Raw genomic sequence first — 27,112 nt, forward strand, 5'->3', positions numbered from 1 at the left:
CAGGGTGAGTGACACGCGGCAGCCACCACAGCCATCCCGAGCGGGGAGCCTGGGGCCTGTGCCCAAGCACCGGCTCTGCCCCACCTGCACTGATGGCCCTGCCTTTGCAGGTGATGCTGCAGCTGGAAAAGAAACTATTCGACTACTTCAACCAGGAGGTTTTCCGCGACGACAACGGCACTGCGGTGAGTCCTGCTCTGGACGCGTGACCTTTCCCCCGCCCCACGCATTCCGTGGCCTCTGCTTTGCCAGGACCACGCTTGGGCGCTGTCACAGACCAGGGTCAGCGCTTGAGCCCTCACAGCCCCTTCCGCTGTGTCCCTGTCTGCACCCCCGCCCAGGCTGTGGCACCTGCTCCTCTGTCTTGTTAACGGGCAGCATGACTTTCCTCGGCCATGGGCATTGAGCCCCTCACCTGTGAGAGAGACGCAGACTTTCTGGCCACAGGCCCGCGCTTTGTTGGAACAGGGAGGAAACCCATGCGCACTGGCGAGGCCGCCTGTTGCCTAGCACTGCGTGGGCGTGCCGCTCAGAGCCTGCGCAGAGCCTGCGCAGAGCCGGTCTCAGCACCGCCCCCCCCAGAGCCCCGTGCAGACTGCGCTGTTTCCGTGTACTGTGATACTGTGATAGAATGCGTCTGTTTAGGGTGTGTGTTGGGCAACTGTTTTGTGCCCTAACTATGTAACTGGCACATGAACAGGTGACATGTGACATTGGTCTGTCTCCCTGGTGAAGATGCCCTGCTGGGGCTGCTTCTGAGCTGATGTGACAGTGTTGCTGAGCAACCAGCCCCTGGGCGTCCTGAGAATTTACAGATTGGCCCTTCCAAGCTAGTCTGAGCCACTCTGGTCCCCCGCCCCCCACTCCCCGGGCTTCAGTGCTACGGAGGCGGGTCGGGGACACCTGTGGGCAGCAGCACCATCCCAGCTGCTCCCAGGAGCGCTGTGCCCTTCCAGGCTGTGTGGGCTTTTCCATCGCAAGGCACCTCCCTTACCCTGTCTGCTCTTCTCCCCCTCATCAGGGGCTGCCTGTGATGCTGTCCCCGTTCTCAGTTCCAGTCACCCTCCCCTACAATCTGGCTGTGCCACCAAGACCATTGTCACCCCCTGCAAAGACCCCTTTACCCAGAGCACAGGGATGTGCTTGGACGTAAGGCCCCGCCTCAGACAGCACCCTGCTGGACCACACCCCTCGTGGGTCCTGGCCCTGGTGCCCTGGTGCCCTGCTTCTGCTCAGCTCTGTGCTCCGGGTGCCCAGGTGGCCCTGTCACCCCTGGGTCTCAGGTTTCCAGCTCTAGACGATGTCTCTGTCCTGTGTCTCCCTCGGGCGCCCCGGGCGCTCACACACCAGGCCGTGTCGTGTGCTCTGGTGCTCTACACCCATGCCTCAATTTCCCGCAGGTGTGGGAGGGTTCCTCAGATCCGCATGTGCCACGTGGTTGGAGGAGAGTCAGGTGACGACAGCTCTCTGACCTCCCAGCAGTGTCCCTTCAAAACCACTGGTGCCGCCTCAGGCCACATGCAGCCCTCCCCCAGGTCCCTGTGTCCTCTCCTGGAAGTCACAGCAGCTTCTGGATCTCTCTCCACCCCACCCCTCAGCCACCCCAGCCTGGAGCCCGGCCAGGGCTTGTCAAGGGTGCTAACCCTCAGGGCCGCCTCCTGCTCGGCAGCCTCGGCGTCAGGGCACCGGGTCACTCCTGCCCCAGCACACGCTCCGAGCTTCCCTGCAGGCATCCCCGGTGCACTGTCCCTCGGCGCTGGCTGTTTGTTCCCCGCCTCCTTAACGAGTCTCAGGCCCCGGTGAGGTTGACTGTCCTGTGTCCCCTGCAGTGCCCACACTGAAATACATCTGGCCCGGCCACCTACACAGACGGGAGGCTCACTGGGGCAGGGACCATGTCCAGCTGCTGTCTGTGCTGCACAGGGCGGTGTCCCGGTGACCTCAGCAAGGGCCCGAGAGCCCAGGGGGCAGGGTTGGGGACAGGACTTGGTCGGGTGTGCCGTGTGGAGGGGAAGCCCCTTCAGACTGTGGTGCTGACCTGGCCCTGGGCAGCTGTGTGGCTGTCCGAGCTGGAGGCCAGGCAGGGGTGGGCTTTGATGGCCCCCAGCCCAGAGACCGCCTCGAGCCAGGGGCCCTGAGGCCACCAGGGCGAGAAAGGAGTGGAGGTTTCCCTGGGAGAACAGTGGACATGGGGTGGGGGCAGGGGCGGGGCGGGGCACACGTTCCAGGAGGGAGCAAGGAGACTGGCGCGAGGAGGTCCCATCGATTGAGGGGGGCCAGGCCTGCAGCCAGAGGCGGTGGACTGGAGACCGGTGGAGGTCCAAAAGCGGGAATGAGTGATGTGTGGACGCAAAGTCACTGTTTTCCTCTCGGCAAACACTTGTGTCGCGTCAGGGGCCTCACGTGGGAGGGGACAGAACGCGAGGCTGGCCCTCGAGGGCTGTGTCCCGTGGTCTCTCTGAGCAGACCCAGACTGCCAGCTCGTCAGCTCGGGGACCCGGAGGCTCACGGGTGTGTGTTCTGCCCGGGCCACTCCGCCGGCCGGGGGGTCGGCCTCACATCATTCACACAGGGAGCAAGGCCGCTCGGTCCACCTGGGGGACAAGATAAATGGTGTGACGAGCCGTTGGAGAGCCTCTCCCCTCCACGGCGAGACACATGGCAGCATGGCCACTGGGACAAACTACCATCCGCAGGATGGATGTGCCCGTGCCGGACGTGGCCCCAAAATCCATCGCATCCTTCATCAACCACCGGTCTTGTACCCGTCTGACAGAAATTTAATTCAAGCTGGCTCCTGAAAATAATTATTGTATTTTAAGAGTAGTAATCATTGGCCGGGACATGATTGAATGTGTCCATGCCTATTGACTTTTTCTATGATTTATAGCTTTGTTTAGTCGATATTCCCATCGAAATTGTATAATTAATTATAAGTGTGGCTGTCAGGCTGCAGGATGGAGTGCCCTGGCGAGGATTTGGAGAGATTAAATTTTCCTGGGCTGTCCCGGCCGGCCTGGGGATTTCCACCGAGCTCGCCCGTTGGATGGAGGTGTTTGCTGTGTGTTTAGCAGCTGCTCCGGCTCAAGGCTCATTGATTTTTCGGCTCTTTTCTTTATCAGTGCTGCGTCTCCGCGGCAGCAGTGGAGTCGGTACGGCTGGGATAGCTCCTGACATACATATGATCCGCCGGCTGCTTTATCACTGTCCACACACGCCCTGCGCTGTTGTCCACTCTGTAATCAAGAAGAATGTTTAAGATACACGCGGAATTGGTTATCGTGTTTGTGAAAAATCTCAAAGAAATACAAATGGTCATTTCCACAGACATGCAGCATAATTTCTAATCAGAAACGCCTCACATCGCTGTTGGTGCCAGCAGCGGTCTGTGTGCACACGGGGCAAACAGACTCCCCAGGCCCTGGCACTCGGGGCACTATCTGCATGCTGGTCCCACAGGGGAGGGTCTTACCAACCTTTCAGAGCCAGACAGCGGGCCAAGCCAGCGCCACACTCACCCCGCCCAGGCTCGGGGTCCAATGGCCCGGATCTGGGTTTATAAACGCCGCAGCGTTCAGACTGCAGCTGTTTGTGTGGATGTGGGATTAACCTCTGCCTTCCTCCCGCTGGAAAGTCCTGGAGGGCAAAGAGCCGTCGGTGCTGTCCTCTGCCAGCATGCTAGGCAGCCCGACGCAGCAGAGGCCTAATGCATCCACGCGGAATCAGAACGAAGGAGCATTTCAGAACAGCTCCATGTTGACAGGCCCCTGGGCACTTAGGCAGATCTGTTTTGGACTGGGACCTGGGGTCAGGTGGGGTATGGTGGGTCATGCTGCAGGGCAGGACAGGCAGGGGCACATGGTGACAGACGCTGGAGGTCTGAGTCCTCCCCAGACGGGCTCTGCTCCTGTTTCAGCAACTGGAAGATTCTGATTCATTCCAAACCAGATATTTATTTGCTGTTCTTTTTACTTAATACCCTTAACAAGTGAAAGATTGGTGAGAGTCAAGTGTCTCCATCCCTAAATGCTGCCACCCAGACAGACTGCGGGGCTGGCGGGCTGCGGGACCATGCTCGGTGGAGCTAGAAACAGGGCAGGAAATGCCTCATCCTCAGGCCTCGCCTGCTGCTTCTCCCAGAGTTTGCTGGCTTCCCTGGCAAACTGCTGGGCTGTGCTTATTGGAGCATGTGTGTGCATGCACGTGTGTGTGTGTGTGCGCGCGCGTGCACGTGTGAATTGTGTCTTGAGTACACACATGCATATGAAAACATGTTTGTAAGCACAGATGCACACTTATGCTTGGGACTGGTCCACACCCCACATGCTCATCTCCCCTTGAAGGTGCATTTCAGTCCCGAGATGTTCCCTCACTCCCAGCCAGAGTCCTCCCCAGGGGTGAAGCAGGCATCTCCCCTGCAGAGGTATCAGGCCACTCTGCACCCCCCCCTCCGCTGTGCCTCCCCACCCCACCCCAGCCCCTAGTCCTGGCCCCAGTGCTGGCCCTGCTTCCTCCCCAGGGCCCCAGTCCCCTGGCCATTGACAGCATTGAGCCAGTGAGGTTTCCACTTCTTACCAGCAGATGTGGCCTCACGCAGTCCTGCAGGGTCCAGGCCCCCCACCCTGGGCTCTAGCCACCCAGGATGTGTGAGAGACTGAAATTCAACAGCTATGTGGGAAATGGTCCCCTTTGTGCATAAGGAACTGTGGGTCACTCCTCCCAAAGCATGAGTGCCACATCCAGCCCCTTCGCGTGGGGTTTCCACTCTGCTTCCCTCTCCCCCAGCCCAGAGACCGGTGGGACGGGCGGGGGTGGGGGAGGGCTGCCTGCCGGTGCTCAGGTAGCAGCCTGGCACATGGGTAATTACTGTGTACATGGCGCTGCAATCGCACGCTTCGGGGGTGATGGATGAGGTGGCTTTGAGGGGAGACCCTGCATGAGGCCATGCTCCCACCCAGCTGCGAGGGGACATGATTAATGAATGCATCCTGAGGGCGTGTGTGGTGATGGCTCGTCACAGCCCAGTGTGGCCAGACTGGGGGCACCCTGCTCTGTGAGGTGTGCAAACTTGGGCCAGTTTGATCAGCTTCCTGTGTGAGATGAACACTGCTTACCTCTAACAGTTAGGGCAAAATGGAAGTTGTGTGCCCTCCTTGGGACACTGCCTCAGTGTGCGGGTGCCACTGAGGCCACACCCATGCTTGCCCCACCCGCGTCAGCAGAGCGAGGCGGCTGCTCAGCAACAGGCAGTGCAGGACCAGCGCCAGCAGCACACGAGCTGGAGCCTGAGCATGTCCTCATGGCCAGCGGGCTGCTGGGCACCCACAGGCACCTCGGGACACGGCGGGGCAACTCTCAGTGGGAGAGGGGCAGCCTGCACATGGACCAGTAGACTACAGGGCATGTTCCTAGAAGTTACAAGGCCCCTGCCACTTGACCACCATGCCCTGGGACCTCGTGGTGCCCCAGACAGGCACACCAGTGACTTTATTTTTCTGTTTCTTTCTTCAGCTCCTAGAATTTGACAAAGAGCTGTCTGTCTTTAAGGACAGACTGTATGAACTGGACATCTCGTTCCCTCCCAGGTAAGGAGTACCCCCCCCCCCCGTCTTCCTTTCGGGTGCTCTTGCACCTGTGCAAACCAGTCTTTGAGCCCTTCTGTGGCCTGAAGAAAGCAACCAGCCAAGAGCAATGAGTGGTTCTATCTTTTTTTCAAGGCAATTTTCTAGTGTGCAAAATATAGCACCTTCCAGCATGCGCACTGGGGCGTCAGAGGCAGCTCTGTCTTCCGCAGCAGGGTCTGGGGTGGGCTCTGGCTTACGCATCAGCTTTTGCTCTGCTTCACTCTGATGCTTACAGAATAGTGCAGTCTGCAGCAATAGCCACCCATTCGTCCCTCTGACCGGCTGACCGTTTGTCCCTCCGACCAGCTGACTGTTCATCCCTTCAACCAGCTGCATGCCCAGGGCCTCCCAAGGGCCTGGAGTCAACAGAGAAACGGACAGAAGTGGCCGAGCCCTGGGCCTGTGCCCCTCTGACCTCAGGGTCCAGGCTCTGGCCAAGAGGGCCGGGTGCTCAGAGCTCAGGGTTGGTGCCCAGACCAATGGTGTGAATGTCAGGGAGCCAGAGAAGCAGGGGTTGTGGGTTCCACTCAGCCCTGGCTGCCAGGTTGCTCAGGCAGAGTCTCAGAGGCCCAAGTGAGCCAGTCACAGCTACCACTGTCCAGGGTGCTGACTGGCACTCTGCCGCCGCTTTAAATGTACAGTGAAATGTGAGCTAGGTACTTCCAGATACATTTGGAATCTGAAGACGTTTCTTGGGGATTTGTTCAGACTCCCCCTTCCAATGGGTGTTTGATCAAATATCCGGAATGTCTCTCCCTATTTGAATAGACTCATGGGTATCTTCCTCAGGGCTTTGCTGAGCTGACTGAGGACAAAGGAGGCCCAGGAGCCACCGCCGGCCAGGGCACGACCCTGTGGACACCTGTGCCCCACGCTGGCTTCTGCCTCTCAAGTTCTCCCCAACCTTGTAGCCTTGAAAGTCAGCTGGGCACAGGCACGGCAGTGCAGGCCAGTCCCCAGCAGGGTGCAGGGCTGGCTGTCCCCTGGCCACTGGCAAGGGAAGCACAGGCCTTCCTGGGAGGGAGCTGTGACCTCGCGGCCCCTGAAATCCCACACGTCCATCTGCGCTCTCTTTTGTTGCTAGAACAAGGAGGGAATGCTTTGGTACCAAGTGGGAGGAGCTTCAGAGAGCCTCCGCATGGTGATGTTTGGGTGTCCCCTGCTGAGCTCCCAGGATAGGGTGCCTCGGGCAGAGTCCACCTGCCGAGAGCTTTCAGGGCCGAGGCGGGAGCAGAGGTCAGCCCACGGCCACAGTGAGCAGGGTGCAGCCTGCAGGTGCTTCTTGGTCACTCGATTTAGTTTGCAGCTATTTTCCCTGTGGTTTGGAAATCAGATTTGAAGGTTTCTGAGATGGACGTGTGCGGAGAAGAAAGGTAGAATATTCCTAACTAAGCCGTAAGCTTTCGAGTTTGGGCCCAGCTTCCAGTAAGGACTACAGTTGACCTCTCAGCCCAGTCACTGCACAAGCGCGGGTGCCAAACCCAAGCAAGGTCCTGAGGTCATCCCCCTCCCCCACTGCCCTGTCATCCATCCCACTACCCAGTCATCCCCACCCCCACTGCCTGGTCATTTATCCCCCACTACCCAGATCACACCTGAAGACCTCCTTGCGTTTGGTCCTATTGTATTTTTAAAACTATGTCTACAATCACCAAATAGATTTACAGGCCCTGTGGGTTGCCAGTAGGGTGTGTAGAGCTGTTTCAAGCAGAAGCACAGCTTGGGGAGTAACCGGGTGATGGCTAGGGTGGCACTTGCAGGATTAGTTCCTGCCCAGATGTATTCTCTGACTCCCCCATGAAATACATGATCTCAGGTGTGTGGGGGGTGTGTGTACAAGAGTAGGAGCTGATGTGCACATGAGTATGTGCATGTATGCTCTGTATATTGGGTGCATGTTGTATATATGGGATGTGTATATAAACGATTGTGTGCATGGGTGTAATCGTGTACACTGTGTAGCTGCATGTGCATTCTTGCACACATGTAGGTATCACATAGGTTATGTATACCTGTGTAGGTATGTGTGTACATGCAGAGGTATGGTGTGTGTGCAGGATATATGTGAGTGGGTTATGGACATTGTGCACATGTGTATGCAGTCCATTGATTTGCCTGTGTGTATACAGGATGTTCACACATGCATGGATGTGTGTATGTGGATGTGTGTGCATGGATTTGAATGTATGTATATGGTGTGGGTATACATGCATGTGTGCAAAGTTTGTGCATACAAGCATGGTTGTGTGTATGCACACATGTAGGTGTGGGTGTATGTATGGGTGTGTACACATGTGTTGTGGGGATATGGGTTGTGTGTGCATGTGTGCCTGGGTATGTATACACACAAGCCTGTATATGGGTGTGTGTAAGTTTGCACTGCATGGGTGTGGGTATGTGTGTATGCATAAGGTGTACCTGTGCATGTAGCTATGTGCATGTATATGTATATGTACATGGGAGTATATGCATGTGTATGGTCTGTGTGAGTACATGTGCAGTTTCTGTATATGGTGTGCATACATGTGAATGTGTGTATGCATATGTATGCATCTGTGTGTGTGTGCATGGGTGTGGGTATGGATGAGTAGGGTATGTACATCACATGGGGGTGTGTGTGTGTGTTGTGGCTATGGGTGTGTGTAGGTATGGGTGTGTATATTTGGGTGGGCATGGGTTTGAGTCTGGGTGTGTGCATCATGTGGGTGAGGGTATGGGGGTGTTTGTGGGTATGTTGTGGAGTGCATGGGTCTGAGTCTGGGTGTGTGTGGGTGTGTATGTTGTGTGAATGGGTGTGTACATCTCATGGGTGTATGTGGGTGTATACACTGGATGTGCATGGGTCTGCATGTGTGTGGGTGGGTATGTAGCATGGGTGTGGGTGTCCTCAGTGCACAGCTTCCAGCATGAAGCAGTCTATCACGATGGCAGGGTTGGGACTTGAGACTGGCTGCCCCGCGGACTCTGTCTTGGAGCAGGAGTGAGAGAGCTTGGTGACAGTGACAAGGGCTATCTTGGACCTTCATGGGGAGAGGTGGCCACGGGAGAGTTGTGGGAGCCAAGAAGCACGTGGTCCAGGGAAGCACCCTGAGGAAGATCGGCACCCAGTCCTCTTCACAGGCTCCTTCCTGGGCCACACTTGAGCGTGTCCTGACCAGGGCACCAGGGCACCCTGCGGAAACAGAGGCAGGAATTCCATCCCCCTGCCAGACTGCTGGGCATGCGGCTGCCTAGCAACACCACAGAGACCCCACCTCACTGGGGCCTGGGGTTCGGGGAGGCCACTCTCCTAGGGAGGAGCACCCCCGGTGTCTGAGGCTGTATCTTGTCACCTGGTCCCTCCTCCATGTGGCAGGGCGTTTGCTCCCTGCACAGACAGACTTCCACACTTCCTAGGAGGTAGGGGGCTGAGCCCTGGGGCATGGGCCACCTCCGCTGTCACACATCCTCGCCGTGTTGGCTCCAGCTGTTCAAAATGCAGTTACACGGACCTATGGGCGTCTGCTCCTTCAGTCATGGTCCTGTCTTCAGAACCTTTCAGTATTTTTTTTTTCTTTTCAAATCTTCAGATAGAGTGGGAGGGAAAGGGAGGAAGAGAGAGAGAGAAGCATCGTTGTGAGAGAGACACATCAACTGGTTGCCACCCACACAACCCCAACCAGGGCTGGGGACAACTGCAATTGAGGTGCGTGCCCTTAGTGGGAACTGAACGCGGGTCTCTCTGGTTCGCAGGCCAATGCTCTAACCGCTGAGCCAAACCGGCCAGGGCATCTTTCGGTACTTTTTGCCCTTGTCATTCAAGTAGTGAACACGTTTCAACCTGGCCAAGCCATCTCGGTCCCTGTCCTGGTGGAGGTGAGCTCACCAAGCGTCTCCCACAGCATCACAGAGTGAGACACTGTCCCCAAGCACAGGGCATGTCACTGCCAGAGGTGCAGAGGATGGGAGCGTTTGTCCCCACTCACCCCGTGGCTGCAAGCATTGGTCATTCACACCTGTGACGGTCCCCTGAGACGTTTCATTAACAAGGGGTCTTGTTATGAGAGTGACCAGGGGTTCTCTCCAGCAAAGCCACCCGTGACTATTCTCCCCAGACTAATAGAATGCCACTCCTAATGGATCATAACGTAATGTTGTCTGTCGTTTTGCTAGAAAAGGCGCTGATATCTTAGACATTTATAGAGCCTTCGACGCTCGTCTTTCTCAGTCCAGGCCCAGCCGTGTGCAGCACCTTCATTAGGGACAACTACAGGCGGCCGGGTGGCGGTCAAGAGGCAGAGTTGCCGCGGGGCCCTGCTAGACCTGGAGCAATAAGAAGGTCACTGCACAGGCCCAGGGCTACCCCCGCAGGTGCCTCCACCAGAGACACTCGCGGCAGCACTAGGAACGGGCCAAAGGAGGCCTGCGATGCCCCGTGGGTTCCGTGGGCTCCGCACGGAGAGCACACGTGCTAGACGGTCAGGGCCAATGTCCACGAGCCCTGCTCTCGGAAGCTGCCGCCTGGAGTTGGCCAATGATGTCAGTTGTTCGAAGTAAACGTCAGTGAGAAAAAGCTCCCTCACTGTACCCAGGCTGTGCAGAGGGACAGGTGGCCCCCACCGCTGCACCCAGGTTTGGGCTGTTCAGAGCTGACCGCAGGAGCCGCACCTCCCCCGGTGCAGCCCAGCGTGAGTGGCAGCAACTTGCTCGGATGGAGCCTGTCTTACGCGTCCTAGTTTAATTCTGAGAGTTTTAAAATAACCTCAAGCGGTGGTTCTCAGCCCTCCTAATGCCGGGACCCTTTAGGACAGCTCCTCATGTTGTGACCCCCAACCATAAAATTATTTTTGTTGCTACTTCATACCTGTAATTTTGCTACTGTTATGTCTTAGGTGACCCCTATGAAAGGGTCACTGGAGCCCCAAAGGGGTCGCGACCCACAGGTTGAGAACCGCTGGCCGAAAGGAAAAGGGAAGGGGCGAAGCTGCTTTTCCTGCCCACGGTCGCAGCAGCACTGATGCTCTTGCAGCCCTCGCAGCAGGGGCGTGGCGTGGGGTCAGCTGCGGATGACAGCTGGCCTCCTGTCCGCTGCTGCTCGGCCGGTGCTGCTCTGGTGGCATGTGAGGGGGTCCCACAGGAGGGCACTTCCACAGGAAGGGAACGTGTCCCGCGGAAGAGGTGTCCATGGCCTCAGACCCCCTCGTCCCACCAAATCCCAAGAGTCACGTGTCTGACGCCTGAGAGTCAGTGACAGTCGTGTGTGCTGCTCGACGACAGTGTTCTGAAGAGCAGCCAGCTCTGTGGCCACGCGTGACGCTGAGGAAGGGGGCTGGATCCCCTGCGCCGTGCAGCCTGCGATGCAGCGCCACCCCGGGAGGGTGCAGACAGCATCTCAGTGTGGTCACAATGCAGTGTCTGCCTTCTTGGACCCTGAAAGGACCTCGGGGACCCTGGCGGTCCACGCACCACACCAAAAACTAGCCAAAAGCTGGAAACAACCACCACCCCCCTCGTGGGACAGACACCTGCTGGCAGCAATGCTACACGAAGGTGCACCCTAACACAGCCCCCTGAACAAACCCACTCGTGTGCACAGAGGGCGCTGCCCGGCTCTGCCTGTGTGCAGGCTGGTCGGCAGTGCTGGGGTCACCACCCTTGGCCTCCGAGACAGTGGCAGGAGGACCTGGGGCTGCTAGTCCTGCAGGGTGGGTGGGTGCGCAGCGCCCTGCTGTGGGCTGTTCCCGGTGCGTGTTATGCTTGAGCATGACATTGACCCAAAGGACAGGAAAGTGCCAGAGTCCTGGCTCTGCCCGTCCAAGCTTCTCAACGTGTTTACCGTCCTCGGAGAAAGTCAGGTGGGGAATCACAGCCACTCTGCCCAGAGACAGAGTCACTGCACAGTGGGGACATTTGTTACAGGACAAGACCACGTTCTAGCATTAAAGAGACAAAAATATGCATAACCCGGGGATGAACCGCACCAGCCAGTCCAGCCGCGCGAGGCTGTTTCTCTTCAACAGATACGTTTATTTTTATTTATTTATTTATTTATTTTTATCCTCACCCGAGGATATTTTTCCATTTTTTGTACAGATAGAGTGGGAGGGAGAGAGAGGAAGGAGAGAGAGAGAGAAACATCGACGTGAAGGGACACATCGAGTGGCTGCCACCCGCACGACCAACCAGGGCCGGGGACAAACTGCAACCGAAGTACATGCCCTTAGCGGGAACCGAACCCGGGTCTCTCCGGACCGCAGGCCGATGCTCTAACCGCTGAGCCAAACCAGCCAGGGCCAGATATGTTTATTTTTAAGTCAAGAACTAGGAGGCTCGCCCGGGCCAGTTTGGCTCAGTGGTTAGAGCATCGGCCTGCGGTCCAGAGAGACCCGGGTTCGGTTCCCGCTGGGGGCACGTACCTTGGTTGCAGTTTGTCCCTGGCCTTTGTTGGTCGTAGAGGTGGCAGCCACTCGATGTGTCCCTTCACGTCAATGTTTCTCTCTTTTCGTCTCTCTCGCTCCCACTCTATCTGAATAAAAAATGGAAAAATGTCCTCAGGTGAGGATAAAAAAAAAAAAGAATTAGTAGGTTCTTTTCAAAGGTTCTGTGGGCCATGACTTAAAGCAGCGGTTCTCAACCTGTCGGTCATGACCCCTTTGGGGGTCAAACAACCCTTTCACAGGGGTCACCTAAGACATAACAGTAGCAAAATTAGTTATGAAGTAGCAACGAAAATAATTTTATGGTTGGGGGTCACCACAATGTGAGGAACTGTGTTAAAGGGTCGTGGCATCAGGAAGGATGAGAACGGCTGAGTTTGGCCATCTGTAGGTTTGTATCTATAACACGCATATACAATGGTAGCATCTGTGCAAGAAGGTTGCGCTCTGTGCCGTTCGCCGGGACTGGTGCTCCAGACGCGCGAGGATGTCCGTCTCCAGCTGGTCCCAGAGTCCTGGTCGGATGAGGCCCTCGCAGACGCTCAGGACTGAGCGCTGTGGGGCGACAGACCAAAGAACCATTTGTAGGAAAAGCGGGTGATGCCCGGGGGCCCCTGGTGCAGGTGCACTCTGCCCAGGAGGGGCTGTGCTGCCAGCCTCCCTCACCTCCCCCTCCCCCGGATTCGACACTACTTAGTAGTGCACTGTTGCCACATTCCTTCAGTCTAGTTTTGTTTCTTTTCTTTTCTCGGAATTTCGATAACATCTGGTGTTTTTGAAACCAAATATTTGAGGCCCCGGTTGTGAACATGGGAATAACCTCTAGTGACACCCCCCCTCACCATTTCTCTATAACCAAGTCCACCCCACGCAGGGCGCTTTGGGAGTCGCGATGTCCGCTGCCACTGCGCAGGACCGGAACATGGGGACAGTTGCTGCCTTACCAGGAGAGGTTGAGGGCTCTGTCCTCACCCTCCCTGAGGAGCGGGGAAGCACCCCCTTTCTTGTCTGCTCCTGGTGGGGCTGGCTCAGGAAGGGCTGCCCACCCACCCTCCCTTTCCTGCTGAGACCTGGCGGCCAGGAGATTCCGGCACATTCGGCCTGGCCAGCACAGTGGGCCTTTTGTTGTGGCCTCAGAGCCTTGGTGACGCCCCCGCCTGCCCAGCCTGCTAACATGGAGACCTGAGCCTTGTCAGTAGGTCTGGCCTCCCAGCAAAGGAGCCACTGCCCACATCCTGAGGTACAGGGGGAGGGTACACCCAAGGACAGGTGGGCGATTGTTAGCTTTATCACCCTGCCATTCATATGGCGATTTCTCCTCCGCTGTCCTGAGTCCCCACCCTGCGTGGGGTTTGCTTTCAGATAAGTCTGAGTGCACAGCAGGCACCATATTAATCAATGTCAGCTCCCAAGGGAGCAGGCCCCGCACCCTGCTGCAGGCCGTCCTGGGCGGTGCCTCCTCCAGCACCGCACCCAGCACCTGGCCAGGGAGAGGAAGGACGTGGCACCGCTGGGCTCCTTTTCCAGGCCACACTGGCCGTCCCCAGACCCGTCCAGACCAGCAGCACCCTATTGGCTCCTGGCCCGGTCCTGGGAGTGGTTTGAGAGTCCCCAGGCTGCGGCAGTGAAGGACGGGCCATCACTCTGGGCTGTCGGGACAGAGAGGGGGCAGACCCAGCGCTCTGTGGCCCTGAGGTGCGCACAGGACTGGTGCTCACAGAGCTGCTGAACGCTTCCTCCGGAGTGCTTCCAGCCGGGAGCCCCTGGATTTGCAAGGCACCCTGGTCCTGGGGTCCATCCCCTTGGGGTGGGTAGGCATCATGGTGCAGCCTCGGACAGGAGGGGAGCAGAAACAGGGTCACAGCGACAGCTGAGCAGAAAGGGGATTTCTGGAGCAGGTGGACGGCAACCCTGTCTCCATCAGACTGCGTCTCCGAGTGGTGCTGTGCAGCCCGGCACACGTGGCACACCTCCCTCCTCTGAAGCCCCAACAGGCAGGGCTGGGCCAGGAAGCCACGTGGCAGGACACCCCTCAGTACCAGAGGGCAGCGATGGGGGTGGCAGGAAGCCCCTGACACAGCATCTGGCACAAGGCCACCAGAGAGCTGGCTGCGGGTAGGGAAAAGCAGGCCCTGGGGGCAGAGTCGGTCATCATCGGGACGCCCCAGTGTCACAGATTCCCCTCTGGGTGACCTTGTTTCTCAGCCACTTCATGGCAAAGACCCTCCTACTCCCTCAACCTGCACAAACCCACTGGTATTGAGCTCGGAGCCTGCCGGACCTTCTGACCCTTGGCAGCAGCCCTCACCCCTGACTGCCCCCGTGGGGCAGGCTGAGTGACTTAGCTCGTTGTCCTTTGGAAAGGGGAAGACCCCTGCAGGCCCCACGCAGGCGTCCGACTGTACGGCGTGTTCCAGTCTGGCTGCTCTGAGAAACCCTGAGCACGGAGCATCGTGCACGTGCGGACACAGGCCGGGCACTCGCTGCCACTTGTCCTGAGGAGGCTGTGGAGCAGCTGGTGCTGAGCTCCTTCAGAGCACCTGGTGTGGGACGTGGGGACAGAGTAGCTGTTCAACCACGTGTGCTGCTTGGGTCTCTGATCGAGCAAAGCAGGGATTCCCTGCACGGGGCCGGGGTCACGGTCAGGTGTCTGGTGGAGCCTGTGGAGCTGGAACCGCGACTCTGGCAGAAACTCCAGGTGCGAACCCCAGCCGCCTGTTAGGTGCGAGGCACAGGGATGGCACGGGGTTCAGGGCCCAGAGCAGGGGCTGGGGGGTGACCAGGTGCGAACCCCAGCCGCCTGTTAGGTGCGAGGCACAGGGATGGCACGGGGTTCAGGGCCCAGAGCAGGGGCTGGGGGGTGACCAGGTGCGAACCCCAGCCGCCTGTTAGGTGTGAGGCACAGGGATGGCACGGGGTTCAGGACCCAGAGCAGGGGCTGGGGAGGTGACCAGGTGCGAACCCCAGCCGCCTGTTAGGTGCGAGGCACAGGGATGGCACGGGGTTCAGGGCCCAGAGCAGGGGCTGGGGAGGTGACCAGGTGCACACGGCAGGAGCAGCTCAGAAATCCAAACACATTCTTCTCTTTTCCTGAAACAGGAAAATTTAATAGAAAATAAGGTGCATTTCACAGCAAATACCATACCGTGTTTTGGGATTAACCTACAAAAACACATTGGACTTTCACAAGGAGAAATTTAGTCTCCAGTGAAGGCCACACACGGCACACCTCCCTGTGGGACACACTGAAGGTTCCCCACAGACCCGGGCATTCCAAGTTCATCTGTTGCAGCTGCAACGCAGTCCCCGTCGAAATGTCCATGCTCCGGGGAAGGCCCAGAGGCAGGGCTGCCCAGGCAGTTCTGGAGACAGGAGGAAGCTACCTGCAGGGGGAGGAACATGAGGGGCCCTGGACAGGCGGCCACAGGACACTGAGCTGGTGGCTGGGATCTGAGGACAATGCACCGTGTTCCGCTGGTGGCCACAGGCCCAACCTTGGGGCTGGTGGCAGCCCCACTTGCTTCTCACCACATTTGCATCACTTGCTGGTCAGTGTTTGGCTGTGGTGTCTCCCTTCCTGAGGGGACCACTAAGCATCTCCCGGTGGCCAAGCAGGTCGGTGGAGTTAGGCCTCTATGGCCAGGGCAGACAGTCTCCACAGTGACCCCCAAGGCCATGGCCGGCACCTGGACACTTCCTGAGATGAGAATTGATGTGGGAGCAGGTTGTGGGCTGAGGGCTTGTGGCCAGGTTGGGCCCAGCACCCACAGGGCCCCTCTGGGCCAGAGCCTCACAGCAGTCACCTGCACGTCCCTGGGGCACAGGTGGGGAGCTGGCGCATCTGTGTCACCAGGGCACATGTGAGGTCTTGATGTCATTTTTTCCCATGCAGGTTTTATTGTACTTTAGACTGTGTCCAAAACAAACGCCAAATTTAATAGAATTGTGAGTTTGAATTTCTGTTCTAGAAAACTTCTGTAAGGTTATTCTTTCCCTGGATAACATTGCCATCGCAAGGGGCTTTGGGAGAGAGTCCGAACAGTGCTCCAGGGCCTGGGAGCAGGGACCCGAGGAGGGGTTCTGACCGCCTGCGTCCTGTCTCCCCAGCTACCCGTACAGTGAGGACTCCAGCCAGGGCAAGCAGTACATGAACACCCGGTGCCCCGCCTGGTGCGATCGCGTCCTCATGTCCCCATCTGCCAAGGAGCTGATTCTGAGGGTAAGTGCTGGGCATGCCCCGCCCCGCCCTCCATCTCTTCCCAGCCGGCGCCCAGGCCTGTGGGGCTGTGGGCAGAGCCCAGTGTGGGGCCCCTGTGAGATGGGACCCTGGGTAGTTTTCAGGTTTCCTGTACGCTCTTGACTTTACAGGGTTTTCAATTCCCACTTTAACACAAAAGGAATGTTTTCAAAAGAATCAATAGCTGAGCTGGTGTTGTCAACCCCATCGACATAATCAAGGGAAAAGATAAGAAGGACCAGCACTGACTCCGGGCAGCAGCCTGGCGTCAGTGTGATGTGAGCAGTGGGAGGAGAGGGCGAGGATGCCGCCGCCCGCCGCCCAGGCCATCCCCAGAGCTCAGCTCCGGCCTCAGGTTCGGGTTCCTCCCCTCCCAGCACCCCGGGCTGCATCAGCAGTCCCGTCTGTGCTCCTGTGCCAGGTCCTGGGCCTCACCCACTGCGCCCAACCCTCTCCGACACCCACATGCTTCTGCTCAGCGGGCCCCTGCAGCCTCCACTAAGAGGCCCCTGCTGGCCTTTCTGGTGAGGGTGGGGCCCTGGATGTTCCTCCCTGAGCCTGGAGCACCCCCGGGAGGAAGCCTGAGCGGAGGCTGGGCTCCGGTCTGCAGGCTCGCGCTGACGGTGGGGCCTGGCGCCCTGGCAGCCCTCCCTCGCTGTGTGCAGGGCCTGCTGCCGCAGGACCCACACCTGCAGCTCTGAGCACATGGGCAAGCTGAGCACAGGCTGCCAGCCAGAGCAGGTACCTTCAGGGATGAGATAGGTGTCACCTACCTACAAAATGCCAGAAACCAAGAAAACTGCATTTTGCACTAAGAGCTCGAGTGCTGAGGGGGCTGGTGGGAGCCCCATGGCTCCTCCACACCTGCGGCCAGGGCCCGAGGCAGCCAGTGGAAGGCCCTGTTTAGACTGTTTTACATTCACAGATTTGATGCTGCAGAGATAGTAGGAACCGAGCCGGGCTGGGTGTCCCTCCCCAGGCAGAAGTCCCAGCAGGCCTTCCCCTTGGGGGTGCTGGGTGGCGGGCGTTACAGGCCGCAGATGCTCCAAGCTGCGTTCTTGCCTCATCCATCATGCCACGCTCGGTTTCCTCGTCGTCGTGTTCCGTCTGCCTCCCCGCCAACAGCGCGGAAGGTGGCGGGGCTGCCTGCAGGCCGGTGATGGATGCTCAGCGAGGTGTGCTGCGCCCCATCATTTGTTTATCTGTCTCGGGATTATGCAGTTGGAAATCTACAATTTTATGCTGCCTTTGTAAATTATCACGCCGCCTTTGATGAATGTCCCCACTTGCGGGGGTGGCTGTGATTGTGTGGGACGGCAGTACTCACTCCCTGGCGGTGAGCACCCGGGAAACAGTCTGACCTGAGCGTCCCGCTGCGTTAAACAGAAGTCAGCTTTAACCGCGGAGTCCCAGATGTTACAGCTGTGGGCGGGAAGTCCCGGCCCAGTCAGAGCCCAGCGATTGCCAGGAACAAGCCCTTCACCCCGAAACCCAAAATAAGGTGCCTGCCAGGCACAGCAGGCGGCGGGAGGCAGCGGGCATGGCGGTTCATGACTGAGGGTCCCCCCAACTGCAGTGGGCTTGGGGCGCCAGGCCTCCCCACAGTCCAGAGCCAGGCGCTGAGGTGCGGCCGGGCTGCCGAAAGCTTCTGCCCACCGCCGGCCACCCCTCCTGGGGCCAGCGGGCTCCACTCTGCTCCCTGAGGAAACCCCACCACTCCTGCCTCCCACGCTGTTCCTCTGTTTGCTTTTCCCAGTCGGAGAGTGAGGAGAAGGTTGTCACTTACGACCACATCGGGGCCAACGTCTGCATGGGAGACCACAAGGTGATGTGACCAGGCTGCAGTCCAGGGGCTGGACCTGCAGGGGGGCGGGCGGGCGGGCGGCTTCTCTGCCTCCTCAGTCTGGCTCCACAGAATAGACCACATTGTCTGTACTTGATTTTAGTAAAGTTGCTGGAAGGTAGAGAAAGAGGTGGGTAGATAAGAAGGCAGAAATGAGTAGTTGCAATAGAATAAAATACACAATTTAACTATTTGTAAAGAAAAATACTGCGTCTCCATGGATTATTTCTGTAGGCCATTTCTCGATGTGCATCCGATGTTTTATTGTCCTTATGCCAAGCCGGTCTGAGCAGGCAGGCGGTGCTGTGTCACAGGTCAGCGCTTCGGGAACTAACTTTGTACATGGGCCTGTCCCTGCGCCCGAGCCCCGGCATCCTCACTGAGGATGGCGGTGCCCCCCAGGCAGACTGAGGCCACCACACTTTCCCGTTTGGAGGCCCACTGGCCAAAACCATTGGGTCTTGTCCTGAGCCACAGCCCCCACACTGGTGCCGGTAGGCAGTGGACCCAAGCAAGGATGGGAACTCTGTCATCCATCCCGCGCCATTATTTGGGGATAGTCAATGGCCTTTACGTTAGTTTTTACCTGGAAAGAACACCTCTTTACAAAACACGAAGGCACTTTGCCTGGAGCCCCTGGTAGTCCAGCCTGGCTTCGTTCACATCAGCTGGGCTCCATGCACAAGGACAGGGAAACGCAGCCTTGGCCCGCAAGGTCCCCAGCTCCTCTGCTCAGGCAGCCTCGGGGGAGGGGGAGGGGGGCGCGGTCAGCGGGCAGCCTGGGTTCTAACGCCCTCCTCTTCTCCCGCTGCAGCCTGTGTTCCTGGCCTTCCGAGTGGCGCCCGGGGCAGGTAAAGCTCACGCACACGTGCACAAGTGTTGTGTCGTGCAGTGACGTGTGGTAAATATGGCTCCTTCCCTTGAGTTCACCTTTTTGAGTTTTTCCCGGTGTGTCTGTCCCTTTAACAAACCACTGGTTCTGCTGCAGGGAGGCGATGCCAGCGACTGGAGAGGACCCTTCGGGAGCCCTGCCTGTAGCGTGAGGAGCAGATGGAAGTCGCGTCAATGAAATCCACACTCAACAGCTGCATCGATTAACCGCCCGAGCGCCACCCGCTAGCCGGCCGGCCACACTTCGCTTCAGCCTCCGGCCGTCCCGGGGGAGCCTCACATACCTCACTGTCTTGTCTGTTCATGTGACATTAAGTAGAAACATTGGGTTTTTAAATAAGTCACAGTCCTGTTGCCAAAACTCTAATAGACAGCAGAGATCCTGTATTTTAGACTTCACGGTTTTCAGTTTGTAATAATCAGCGTGGGAACCCACGGGTGTCCGACGTCCCTCTGCCAGCTGGAGGTGTGCCCGGGGCGGGAGCAGGCTCTGTGCTGACTCGGGCAGTGTGGCCACTGTTAGGACAGCAAGGGCCCTGGCTTCGGCCGGCAGCCCCTCCCGTGTCGTCCCTCTACTGCCATGTACATGGTTTCTGAATCACACTGCAGCTGCTTCCCAGTTTTATATATAAATATATATAAATATATACTTTTTAAAATAATTTATAAATCTTACCAAAACTTATGCTAAATATACTTTCCAGTATGAATGCTCGAAAGTGTCATATCAGCGGGTAGAATTGGAGTCTAGGAGTTTAGTTATGTGACGGTCACACCTGCAGAACGGGGGTGTGACCCGCCGTGCATCGTGGTGGCCAGCGCCACTCTGGCAGCCACTGCTCCTCTGCCTTCTCCTGTGTACCATTAGACCCGGATGTGGAGGTTGTAGCCGGCGTGGGTGTACCTTTTAAGAATTTTGTAAACCGTTTTGTCTGTCTTTTGTTATTGTTCTATGGTGCCAAGTATTATACATAAAACAATAATATCATGGGGAAAATAAAACTAGCGTAGTCCGCATCCAATAGAAACTGCTTTTAACATGGGCTGTATATAAAACATTAAGAGAAAGAACTGTAAACGTCCTGGGCTCAGCTGCAAACGCCCCACGTGAAACTGCTGCCCACGCTCTCCCAGCACTGAGCCCGCGGCACCAGCTGACCGGGAGCCTGCAGGCGAGACCGGGCGGCCTCGTCTGCTCTAGAACACTACGAAGTCCTGGGCTGGGGAGGCCGCAGGCAGACGCTTGTGTTTAGGTCAGTCACTACCAGTGCAAGTGATGCGGGTCCGCCTGCCCACTCTGTGTTCTTGACAGTACGATGGGGTCTGGGTCAGGGCTGCGGTCACTGTGCTGTCCACGGCCAAACGGCGATTCTGTTCCACGGGGTTTCAGCTGTTGGTCACTGTGGAGGCCTTTAGAAATGACCGCTCCGGTTCCTAAGCAATAAAATTGATCATGGTGAATGTAGTTCTGTCTGGCTTTGTTTCTCTTCCTTCCCGGTTTGTCCTCTTTGAAATGCTAAGTGGCAGGACTGTGCCCTCCGCAGCCTGTTGCAGACAAGGCTAATGAGAAATCCTGGCATTTCATTCCATCAGATTCCATCACACAAAACGAAGCCTTGAGTTGAGAGCAGGAAAATAATCTTTTGGCTTTTTTACTGTGGCGGTGACTGATGGGATCGCCCCTCAGCATTTTTACGTGAGATTATGTAAATGCACAGCTTTCCTCAAACCTGAAACTGGAGATTCCTTTGCTCTTAACTTGAGCTGAGAGAATAGTTCACTTGAAGAAATAAAATAAATTTCATACTCCTCCCTGAAAAAGAAAGCAAAACCAGCCAGTGGTTCCTTAGAAGTGTCTGAATTTTCAGTTGTTGGTACAGCCATGTGGCAAAAACAAAAACAAAACTCCAGCCATTTAATGTTTCTTTAGCATTTTCAAAACCTCAATCAGAGAGAAATTATAGAGTAACACAGTCATTTACATTTAGTTTTTAAAACTAATAGTCAATCCTTATGCCCATTAAGATGCAACATGCAGAAGACGGGGCCACGGTCCTGTAAATAAAAGAGAATGGCGGTGGTATTGGGGCGAGCGAGAGGAGGGCTCTGGGGCCCCGCTAGCGGGAGGTTCTGGTGGGTCTCGGGGCACCCAGTCCGATTCGCCGGGCCCGCGGGCGGAGCTCCAAACCTTGCTGGTGGCAGGAGGCGCCCGGCTGCCGAGGGGACTGCGGTCCCCCGCGGGCAGTCTTGGATTTCTCTTCTTAGTCCCAGTTTGAATAAACCGCTTTCTACCGAGGACGAATCTGTAATGGGAGCTCAAAGGCCACGGTACGGGGGAACTTAAAATCCCCCTTATTTCACCCTATGTGAGTTCGGGGCACACTTGCAAATATTCAGCTACTGGGGCGAGGGCACTTAATGCACAATCCCAGCAAATCGCGCCCGCAGAAGCCGCGGGCCAGGAGGGAGCCAGGACAGGCCCCCAAGCGTGTTTCAATCCGCCCCAAACCTCACCCGATCCGCAGGGCGCGGTCCCGCAACCCCGGGGAGGAGAGGCCGTTCCTGCCGCCCGGAGTCTCACCTGCCGGCGCGGCGCGCCCCGATCTGTCCCACTCTTCGCGGCTCCTTCCCGCCGAGGGTCCGGGGCGGCGGCTGCGCTCCCGTGCGCCGGCCTTTGCTGTGCCTCGGCTCCCGCCGCCCCAGCGGGCGCGGGGAGACCAGGCTGGTTTCACCGCGCACGACCTGGGCAGGGCCCAGGCGGCCCGGAGAGGGGACGGGGAGGAAGAAACACGCGGTGCAACCGGGAGCCGCGGCCCCGACGGGACGTGTTAAATAATTTATTGATGATACAAAGTGATTCCGCCGAGCCCGAGCTGGCCGCTTTATAACTTATTCTGTAAAAATATATATACAACTCCGGCGGGTGGGGGAGGGGCGCGGCCGAGCCCCACCCTGGCCCTCCGGCCTTGCGCGGCCTCACAAGGCGTCCCCCGCGCCGCCGCCGCACGGGCTGACCAGCGCCAAGTTCGAGGGTTTGTGCTTCTTGAGCAGCCGCGTGATCTTCTCGTCGTCCGAGTTGGGATCCAGGGGCCGGTTGTACTCGTCGTCGTCCTCCGCGTCCGAGCCGCCCACCTTCAGCTTCTCGGCGTCCGAGTCTTGCTTCTTCTTGGCCGACGCCATCTCCGCCGCGTGTCGCTTGCGCCACTTGGTCCGGCGGTTCTGGAACCACACCTGCGGGTGCGGGGGGACATCAGGCGCCGTCCCCCGTGGCACCCGGCCGGCTGCCCGCGGCCAGCACATCGGCCCCCACCCCGGCAGCAGGGCAGCTGCGCCCCCGGGGCTGGGCGGACGCGGGCGGCCGTTCGAGGGCGTTCGCAGGACGCGGACGAGCGGGTCCGCCCGGTGCAGCGGGCGCGCGAGCGGCCACCCGGCCCTCCCTCACCTTGACTTGGCTCTCGGTCATGCCCAAGGAGTAGGCGAGGCGCGCGCGCTCCGGGCCCGCCAGGTACTTGGTCTGCTCGAAGGTCTTCTCCAGCGCGAAGATCTGCTGACCGGAGAAGGTCGGCCGCGAGTGCTTCTTCTTGCCGTCCTTGTCCAGGATCCCGCCGGCCTGGGCTGCACAGGAGAGCGGGTGAGCGCGGCCGCCACCCCCCGCCCCGCGCCCCGCGCCCCGCGCCGACTCCCGCGCGCGCCACTCACCCGGGCCGGCTAGGCGCGGGTCTCTCCAGGGCGAGCCCTGAACCACGCCGGGCCAGAAGATGGGCGGGCGTCCGGGCAGCTCGGCCAGCGGCTTGGGGTAGCCGCGGGCCACGGCGGCCGCGGGCCCGAAGTAGACGCCGGCCGACGAGGCGAGTCCGTTGAGACGAGGCAGGCCGCCCAGAAGGCCGCCGCCCGCCGCGCCCACGGGCCGCCCTAGGATGTCGCTGATGCCGTGCGGGGTGCCCAGAGGCAGCTGCGCGCCCAGGCCGCCCAGCGCAGGTGCCTTGAAGCCGGCCGGGCCCTGAAGCGCGTACGGGAACAGCGACGTCTTCATCTCGGCCATGTTGTGCAGCGCGGCCAGCGGCGCGCTGCTCAGCACGAACGCGCCCGGGCGGTTAGCGTCCATGGGCGCCGCCGCCACCGGCCCGAGCGCCCATCCGGCCCGGGAAGTTCGTGAGCGGCCCGGGCGGGCGCCGCTGCACGGGGCGCGGGGCGCGAATGGGCGCCGACGGCCCCGAAGGGCGGGCGCGGGGCTCGGGCCGGGCTGGGCAGCGGCAGGAGCTGCGGGGAACAGAGGGTGCGGGCGGCGGCTCCGGGGCTGATCGGAGCGGCGCCGCGCGGGCCGGACGCGCTGATAACCGCGGGGCCCCGGCGCGGCGCGTGAGCTGATTGGCTGTGGGCGCCCGCGGTCCGGCCATTGGCCAGCGCCCCGCCCGCCGCGCGCCCCCGCCGGCCGCGCACTCCATGAAGGGCCCATTAGCGCGGCAGGTGCTTTCCGGGCTGTAAATTTGCCCGATTTATCTCCCCCGGGACGAAATAAATCCCGTTGGATGGGAGTTTAGTTAGGCAAAGGTTTTAATGGGAAATCAGGAAAAAATACGAGAGCATATTTTATCTCCCGAAAGAATGCAGATTTGAGGATCCATTCGGCAGCTCCGTGCGCCCCATGCGGGTGAGCACCGTCGGGGGACATGACCAGCGCCCCGCCGGGTGGTTCTTCGGCCGCCCCTGCTTAGGATGGGGGAGGACCGAAAACATTTCTGGGGACACACTCAGGGATGCAAACCGATGGCGGAAGAAACTGGAGCTCAGAGTCCAGGGACCCAGTACCCTGCTTTCACTGACAAACTGGAGTGGTGGCGAGGCCTGTCTAGGGGCCACACGCAGGGCCACTCGCGCACGCTGCCGGCGGTTCCCTGTCCCCTCCCAGCCCGCAGGACTGTCCTCTGTCAGGTCGGAGTGCGGAGGCGGCCCCGGCCTCCCGGTGGGGCGTGTTGGGTATAAGTCGCAACTCCGTTCTGGGGGTGAGGGGTGGGGGCAACCTGAGCCCCGAGCTTGCACCGAGCCCAAGGGCCGGTCCCTCGTGAGTGCAGCCCGAGCCAGGGGAACGGGGACCCTTTCAGACTCAGTGCCCTGAAGCGCACGGCATGGGAGCGGAGGAGTACCCGTTCACGGCCTCTACGTGATTTCGCGTCCCAAGCGCAGCGGGCAGAAGTGCGGCCTTTAGACAGGTGGGGTCCATAGTGTCCTTGAGGTACAAAAAGCCCCCATCCCTAGGAATTGATGTGGGTTCAAATAAGATCGCGGTCGGCTCCGAGCGCGGGTGGAGAGGCACTGAGTAAATGCTGGGCGGTGGTGACTTCGTCCTCTTGGGTGGCGTGACATGTTAATTAGTAAGTGGCAGATATTAATATTGTTCGCTACCCGTTTGGAGCTGTGACGTGAACGTGCAAGGACAGACAGCCGTCTCATGGCGGGGTGGGGGGTGGGGGTGGCAAGACGCGTCTCCGGCCTCCCGCGGTCTGTCCTCAACGACTTTCCCGGTTTACCCTGGCCTCCAGGGCTTTCGTGGCGCGCACGAAAGCCACCCTCACGGCTTTGTGCAGGGCCCCAGTGTCCGCTCACATCGTGACCCTTAGGGGTCCATTTTCGTTGTGTGCAGTTAGCGGCAGGGCTTAGTCCCTAAGCCAGATGGCGGCTCGAAAAGCCGATAGCCGCGAGCTGGGTGGGCGTGATAGTCGCCCCTACCTCGCGTGCGCGCACCGGGCTGCCCTAGGCTTCGTGTGCCGTGCAGCCCCGCGCAGGGGAGTCTCTCTCCCGGCTTCCTCCGGCCCTCGTGGGATCTGGACGAGGCTGCCCCAGAAGCCAGGCCCCGGGATACCCAGAGGGCCCGGCCATGAGACCCACTCCGGCCTAGCTCGCGCCCCATTTTCTCCGACAAAACAACAGCGTGTGTGTGCCCCCAGAGCCGGGCCGCAGGGAGGACCCTTCCGCGCAAGGTTTGAGCCCCTCTAGGCTCCCCGGAGGCGGCGGCACCGGTGGCCAAGGCTCGGGCACCGGTGAGGTCTGGAGCCACGGGCTTAGGGGCGGGGCCAAGGGGGATGGACCCCCTCCTCTAGCCTACCCAGAGCCGCAGCGTCCTGAAGGTTCTCTGGGGCAGGCCAGGAGGGGCGCGCCCGGGCGGGACGACCGAGGTAGCTACACTCCCCGAGGGTTCCAGCCACCCTGGCTTAAAGCAAGAGGGACACCCAACTCCGAGCGCCGCGATTTGGCTCTTTGGACACCAGGACGGGGCCTCCCAGCCCTTCTTTACCGCTAAGGAAAGAGATCTCGACTCTCTGCCTTGCGATCCAGCTACCCCAGGCCTATCTGTGTAGCTAGGCTCTCCCTAGCTGCAGCCGGAACGCTTGGGTTCACGGCCGCAGTGTGCGCGGCTCTCCACGGAACCTGGGCCAGGGGGTTGGGATGGGGAGGCCGGGGTGCGGTTTTAGAAGGACCAGGTGAGTTTCGGGCGGCAGAAGTGCGGGGTGCTGGCGGCCTCTTTTCCATGCTGTTCTGGCCCTAGGCTTCTAGGTGCTGTCCCTGGGCGCCCTGTCCTGCCCTGCACACTGGGGTTCCTGAGTCCGCACCCAGGACGCTCCCCCATACTCCTGGAGTACAGGGCGCCGGCTTCCCGGCCCGGATCCCGGTATAAAGGCTTGTTAACTTCGTCTTCCCTGCCTCCTCTATGGGCGCTTCGCTGCCTGCGCTCCCTCCCCTCACTACCAAGGCTCCCACCGCACCCCCTCTTCCTGCGCCTCCAGGTGCCGCGCTCCCCCTCCCCCGCAGGATCAAAGGAACACTCCTCCTCCAGCGAAGATCCGGTGGCGGCCGGTGGAAGGAGCGCCCCGGGGCTCCCACTGCTGGGGCGGACCTCCCCGCGCTGGAGAGGTTCGCGAATGCCATCTCCTGGCCTCGGAGAAAACATCCTGCAAACGGGGAAGGCCCGCATCGCATTCCGTGGTGGCAAACGGAAATGGAGAGCGCGCTGTTTGTCAGACTTTTCATTCAACATTTGTTTATTGGGCACCTAAACGTGGCCAACCCCGGCTCCCTAGCTCACCGTTCTGGACGGGCTGGATAATCAACGGGACACAATGGATATTCCGTCCATTGCCTGCAGGACTGGACCGGGACCACTGACCCACAGGACTGGGGGGGGGGGTCGTGTCAGGGTTAGGGATTCAGAAGGTGAGCTGGTTCAGGAATGCTGAAGGTGGCATCAGCTGGCTGGAGCCAATCGCACCTGCTCTTGAGCAAAGGGACCTGGGACAAGAGCTGCCGGACTAGAAAGACCTGGACCCCTGCCCTTGGGGCCTTCCTTACAGGCAGACCCAGCGAGAAAGACAGATGCCTTGTAGATTCCCATCACTGCCCAGGGCCCAGTGTGGCAGCTGGCAGCCCCCACCTTCAGCCTTGCTGAAGGAGTGAGGGGGACTGGGTGAAAGGCAGTAAGCAGGGGGAGGCTGGGGAGGTGCCTAGGCTGAGGGTAGGAGGGGTACAAATGGGTGGGCAGAGGAGACCCAGCTGGTCACCTGGCCCAACACTTGACACTCTCTCACCTGCATTATTGCAGCTGCAGCTCCCCTGTTCCAACTTGGCTTAATCACCTTATAATGACTGGTGTGCATTAGGCCAAGGGCCCCGTGGCCTCACCACCCCGACCCTCCCCCTGGTCCCCTCGCTTCGCCTTCTGCCCCTGGACCACTCTCCAGGCATCTTTTCATGGCTCACTTCGTCCGCCATTCTGGTCACAGCTGGGCCCTCACACTCAGCCTCCCCTCACCTGCCCCTCTACAAGGGCACCTGCTCCATGCATTTGCTGAGCAGGCATGTCAGCGTCCAGGTGCAGGCACCTCACGTTCTCGACGACGGAATACATGCTGCTGAATGAAGACACGAACACCAGAGGGCTTTCCAGGATTGACGCAGGGATCTGTACACCCTCAGGGAGGAGGCTCTGCTCAGGGGCCTCTTGGCACCCTGCGTCAAGGGTGTGCAGCTCCTCCCCCCTCCCAAAAGGACTTTGTAAGCCAAGCATCTTCCCCAGGAAGAGTCCGGCCTGGCCCTGGGAGCTGGGACC

General features: G+C 59.2%; 2 protein-coding genes across 4 annotated transcripts in view; one reads left to right on the top strand and one right to left on the bottom strand.

Annotated features, from left to right (window-relative positions):
* INPP5A (inositol polyphosphate-5-phosphatase A) overlaps window positions 1–20,465 on the top strand; it is a 162,516-nt gene extending 142,051 nt beyond the window's left edge. Inside the window, exons 11-16 of one of the 3 annotated variants that reach the window (XM_036264786.1) lie at window positions 111–185; window positions 5,512–5,585; window positions 16,148–16,259; window positions 18,034–18,102; window positions 18,935–19,021; window positions 19,109–20,465. In XM_036264786.1, the coding sequence (XP_036120679.1) occupies window positions 111–185; window positions 5,512–5,585; window positions 16,148–16,259; window positions 18,034–18,102; window positions 18,935–19,015 (411 nt within the window). In that variant the 3' untranslated portion in view covers window positions 19,016–19,021; window positions 19,109–20,465. Of the gene's footprint in view, window positions 1–110; window positions 186–5,511; window positions 5,586–16,147; window positions 16,260–16,437; window positions 16,506–18,033; window positions 18,103–18,934; window positions 19,022–19,108 lie in introns of those variants that run through there. The other 2 variants (XM_036264785.1, XM_036264787.1) reach the window with 2 other exon arrangements.
* Window positions 20,466–21,980: 1,515 nt separating this feature from the next.
* On the bottom strand, window positions 21,981–23,145 carry NKX6-2 (NK6 homeobox 2). The gene is made up of 3 exons (XM_036265862.1): window positions 22,711–23,145; window positions 22,454–22,626; window positions 21,981–22,242 (listed from the first exon to the last, which is right to left on the bottom strand). The coding sequence occupies exons 1-3, from the start codon at window positions 23,114–23,116 to the stop codon at window positions 21,988–21,990; spliced, it is 834 nt and encodes a 277-aa protein (XP_036121755.1). The 5' UTR covers window positions 23,117–23,145; the 3' UTR covers window positions 21,981–21,987.
* Window positions 23,146–27,112: the final 3,967 nt, after the last annotated feature.

Source organism: Molossus molossus, unplaced genomic scaffold, assembly GCF_014108415.1.
Source record: "Molossus molossus isolate mMolMol1 unplaced genomic scaffold, mMolMol1.p scaffold_m16_p_17, whole genome shotgun sequence".
Lineage (NCBI taxonomy): Eukaryota > Metazoa > Chordata > Mammalia > Chiroptera > Molossidae > Molossus > Molossus molossus.

Bases quoted from the DNA above. Each gene is read 5' to 3' on its own strand.
- NKX6-2 (XM_036265862.1), bottom strand. From the start codon at position 23,116: ATGGACGCTAACCGCCCGGGCGCGTTCGTGCTGAGCAGCGCGCCGCTG. The intron at 22,627-22,710 runs GTGAGTGGCGCG...TCTCCTGTGCAG, and splicing joins CCCGCGCCTAGCCGGCCCGG to CCCAGGCCGGCGGGATCCTG. The intron at 22,243-22,453 runs GTGAGGGAGGGC...CCGCACCCGCAG, and splicing joins TGACCGAGAGCCAAGTCAAG to GTGTGGTTCCAGAACCGCCG.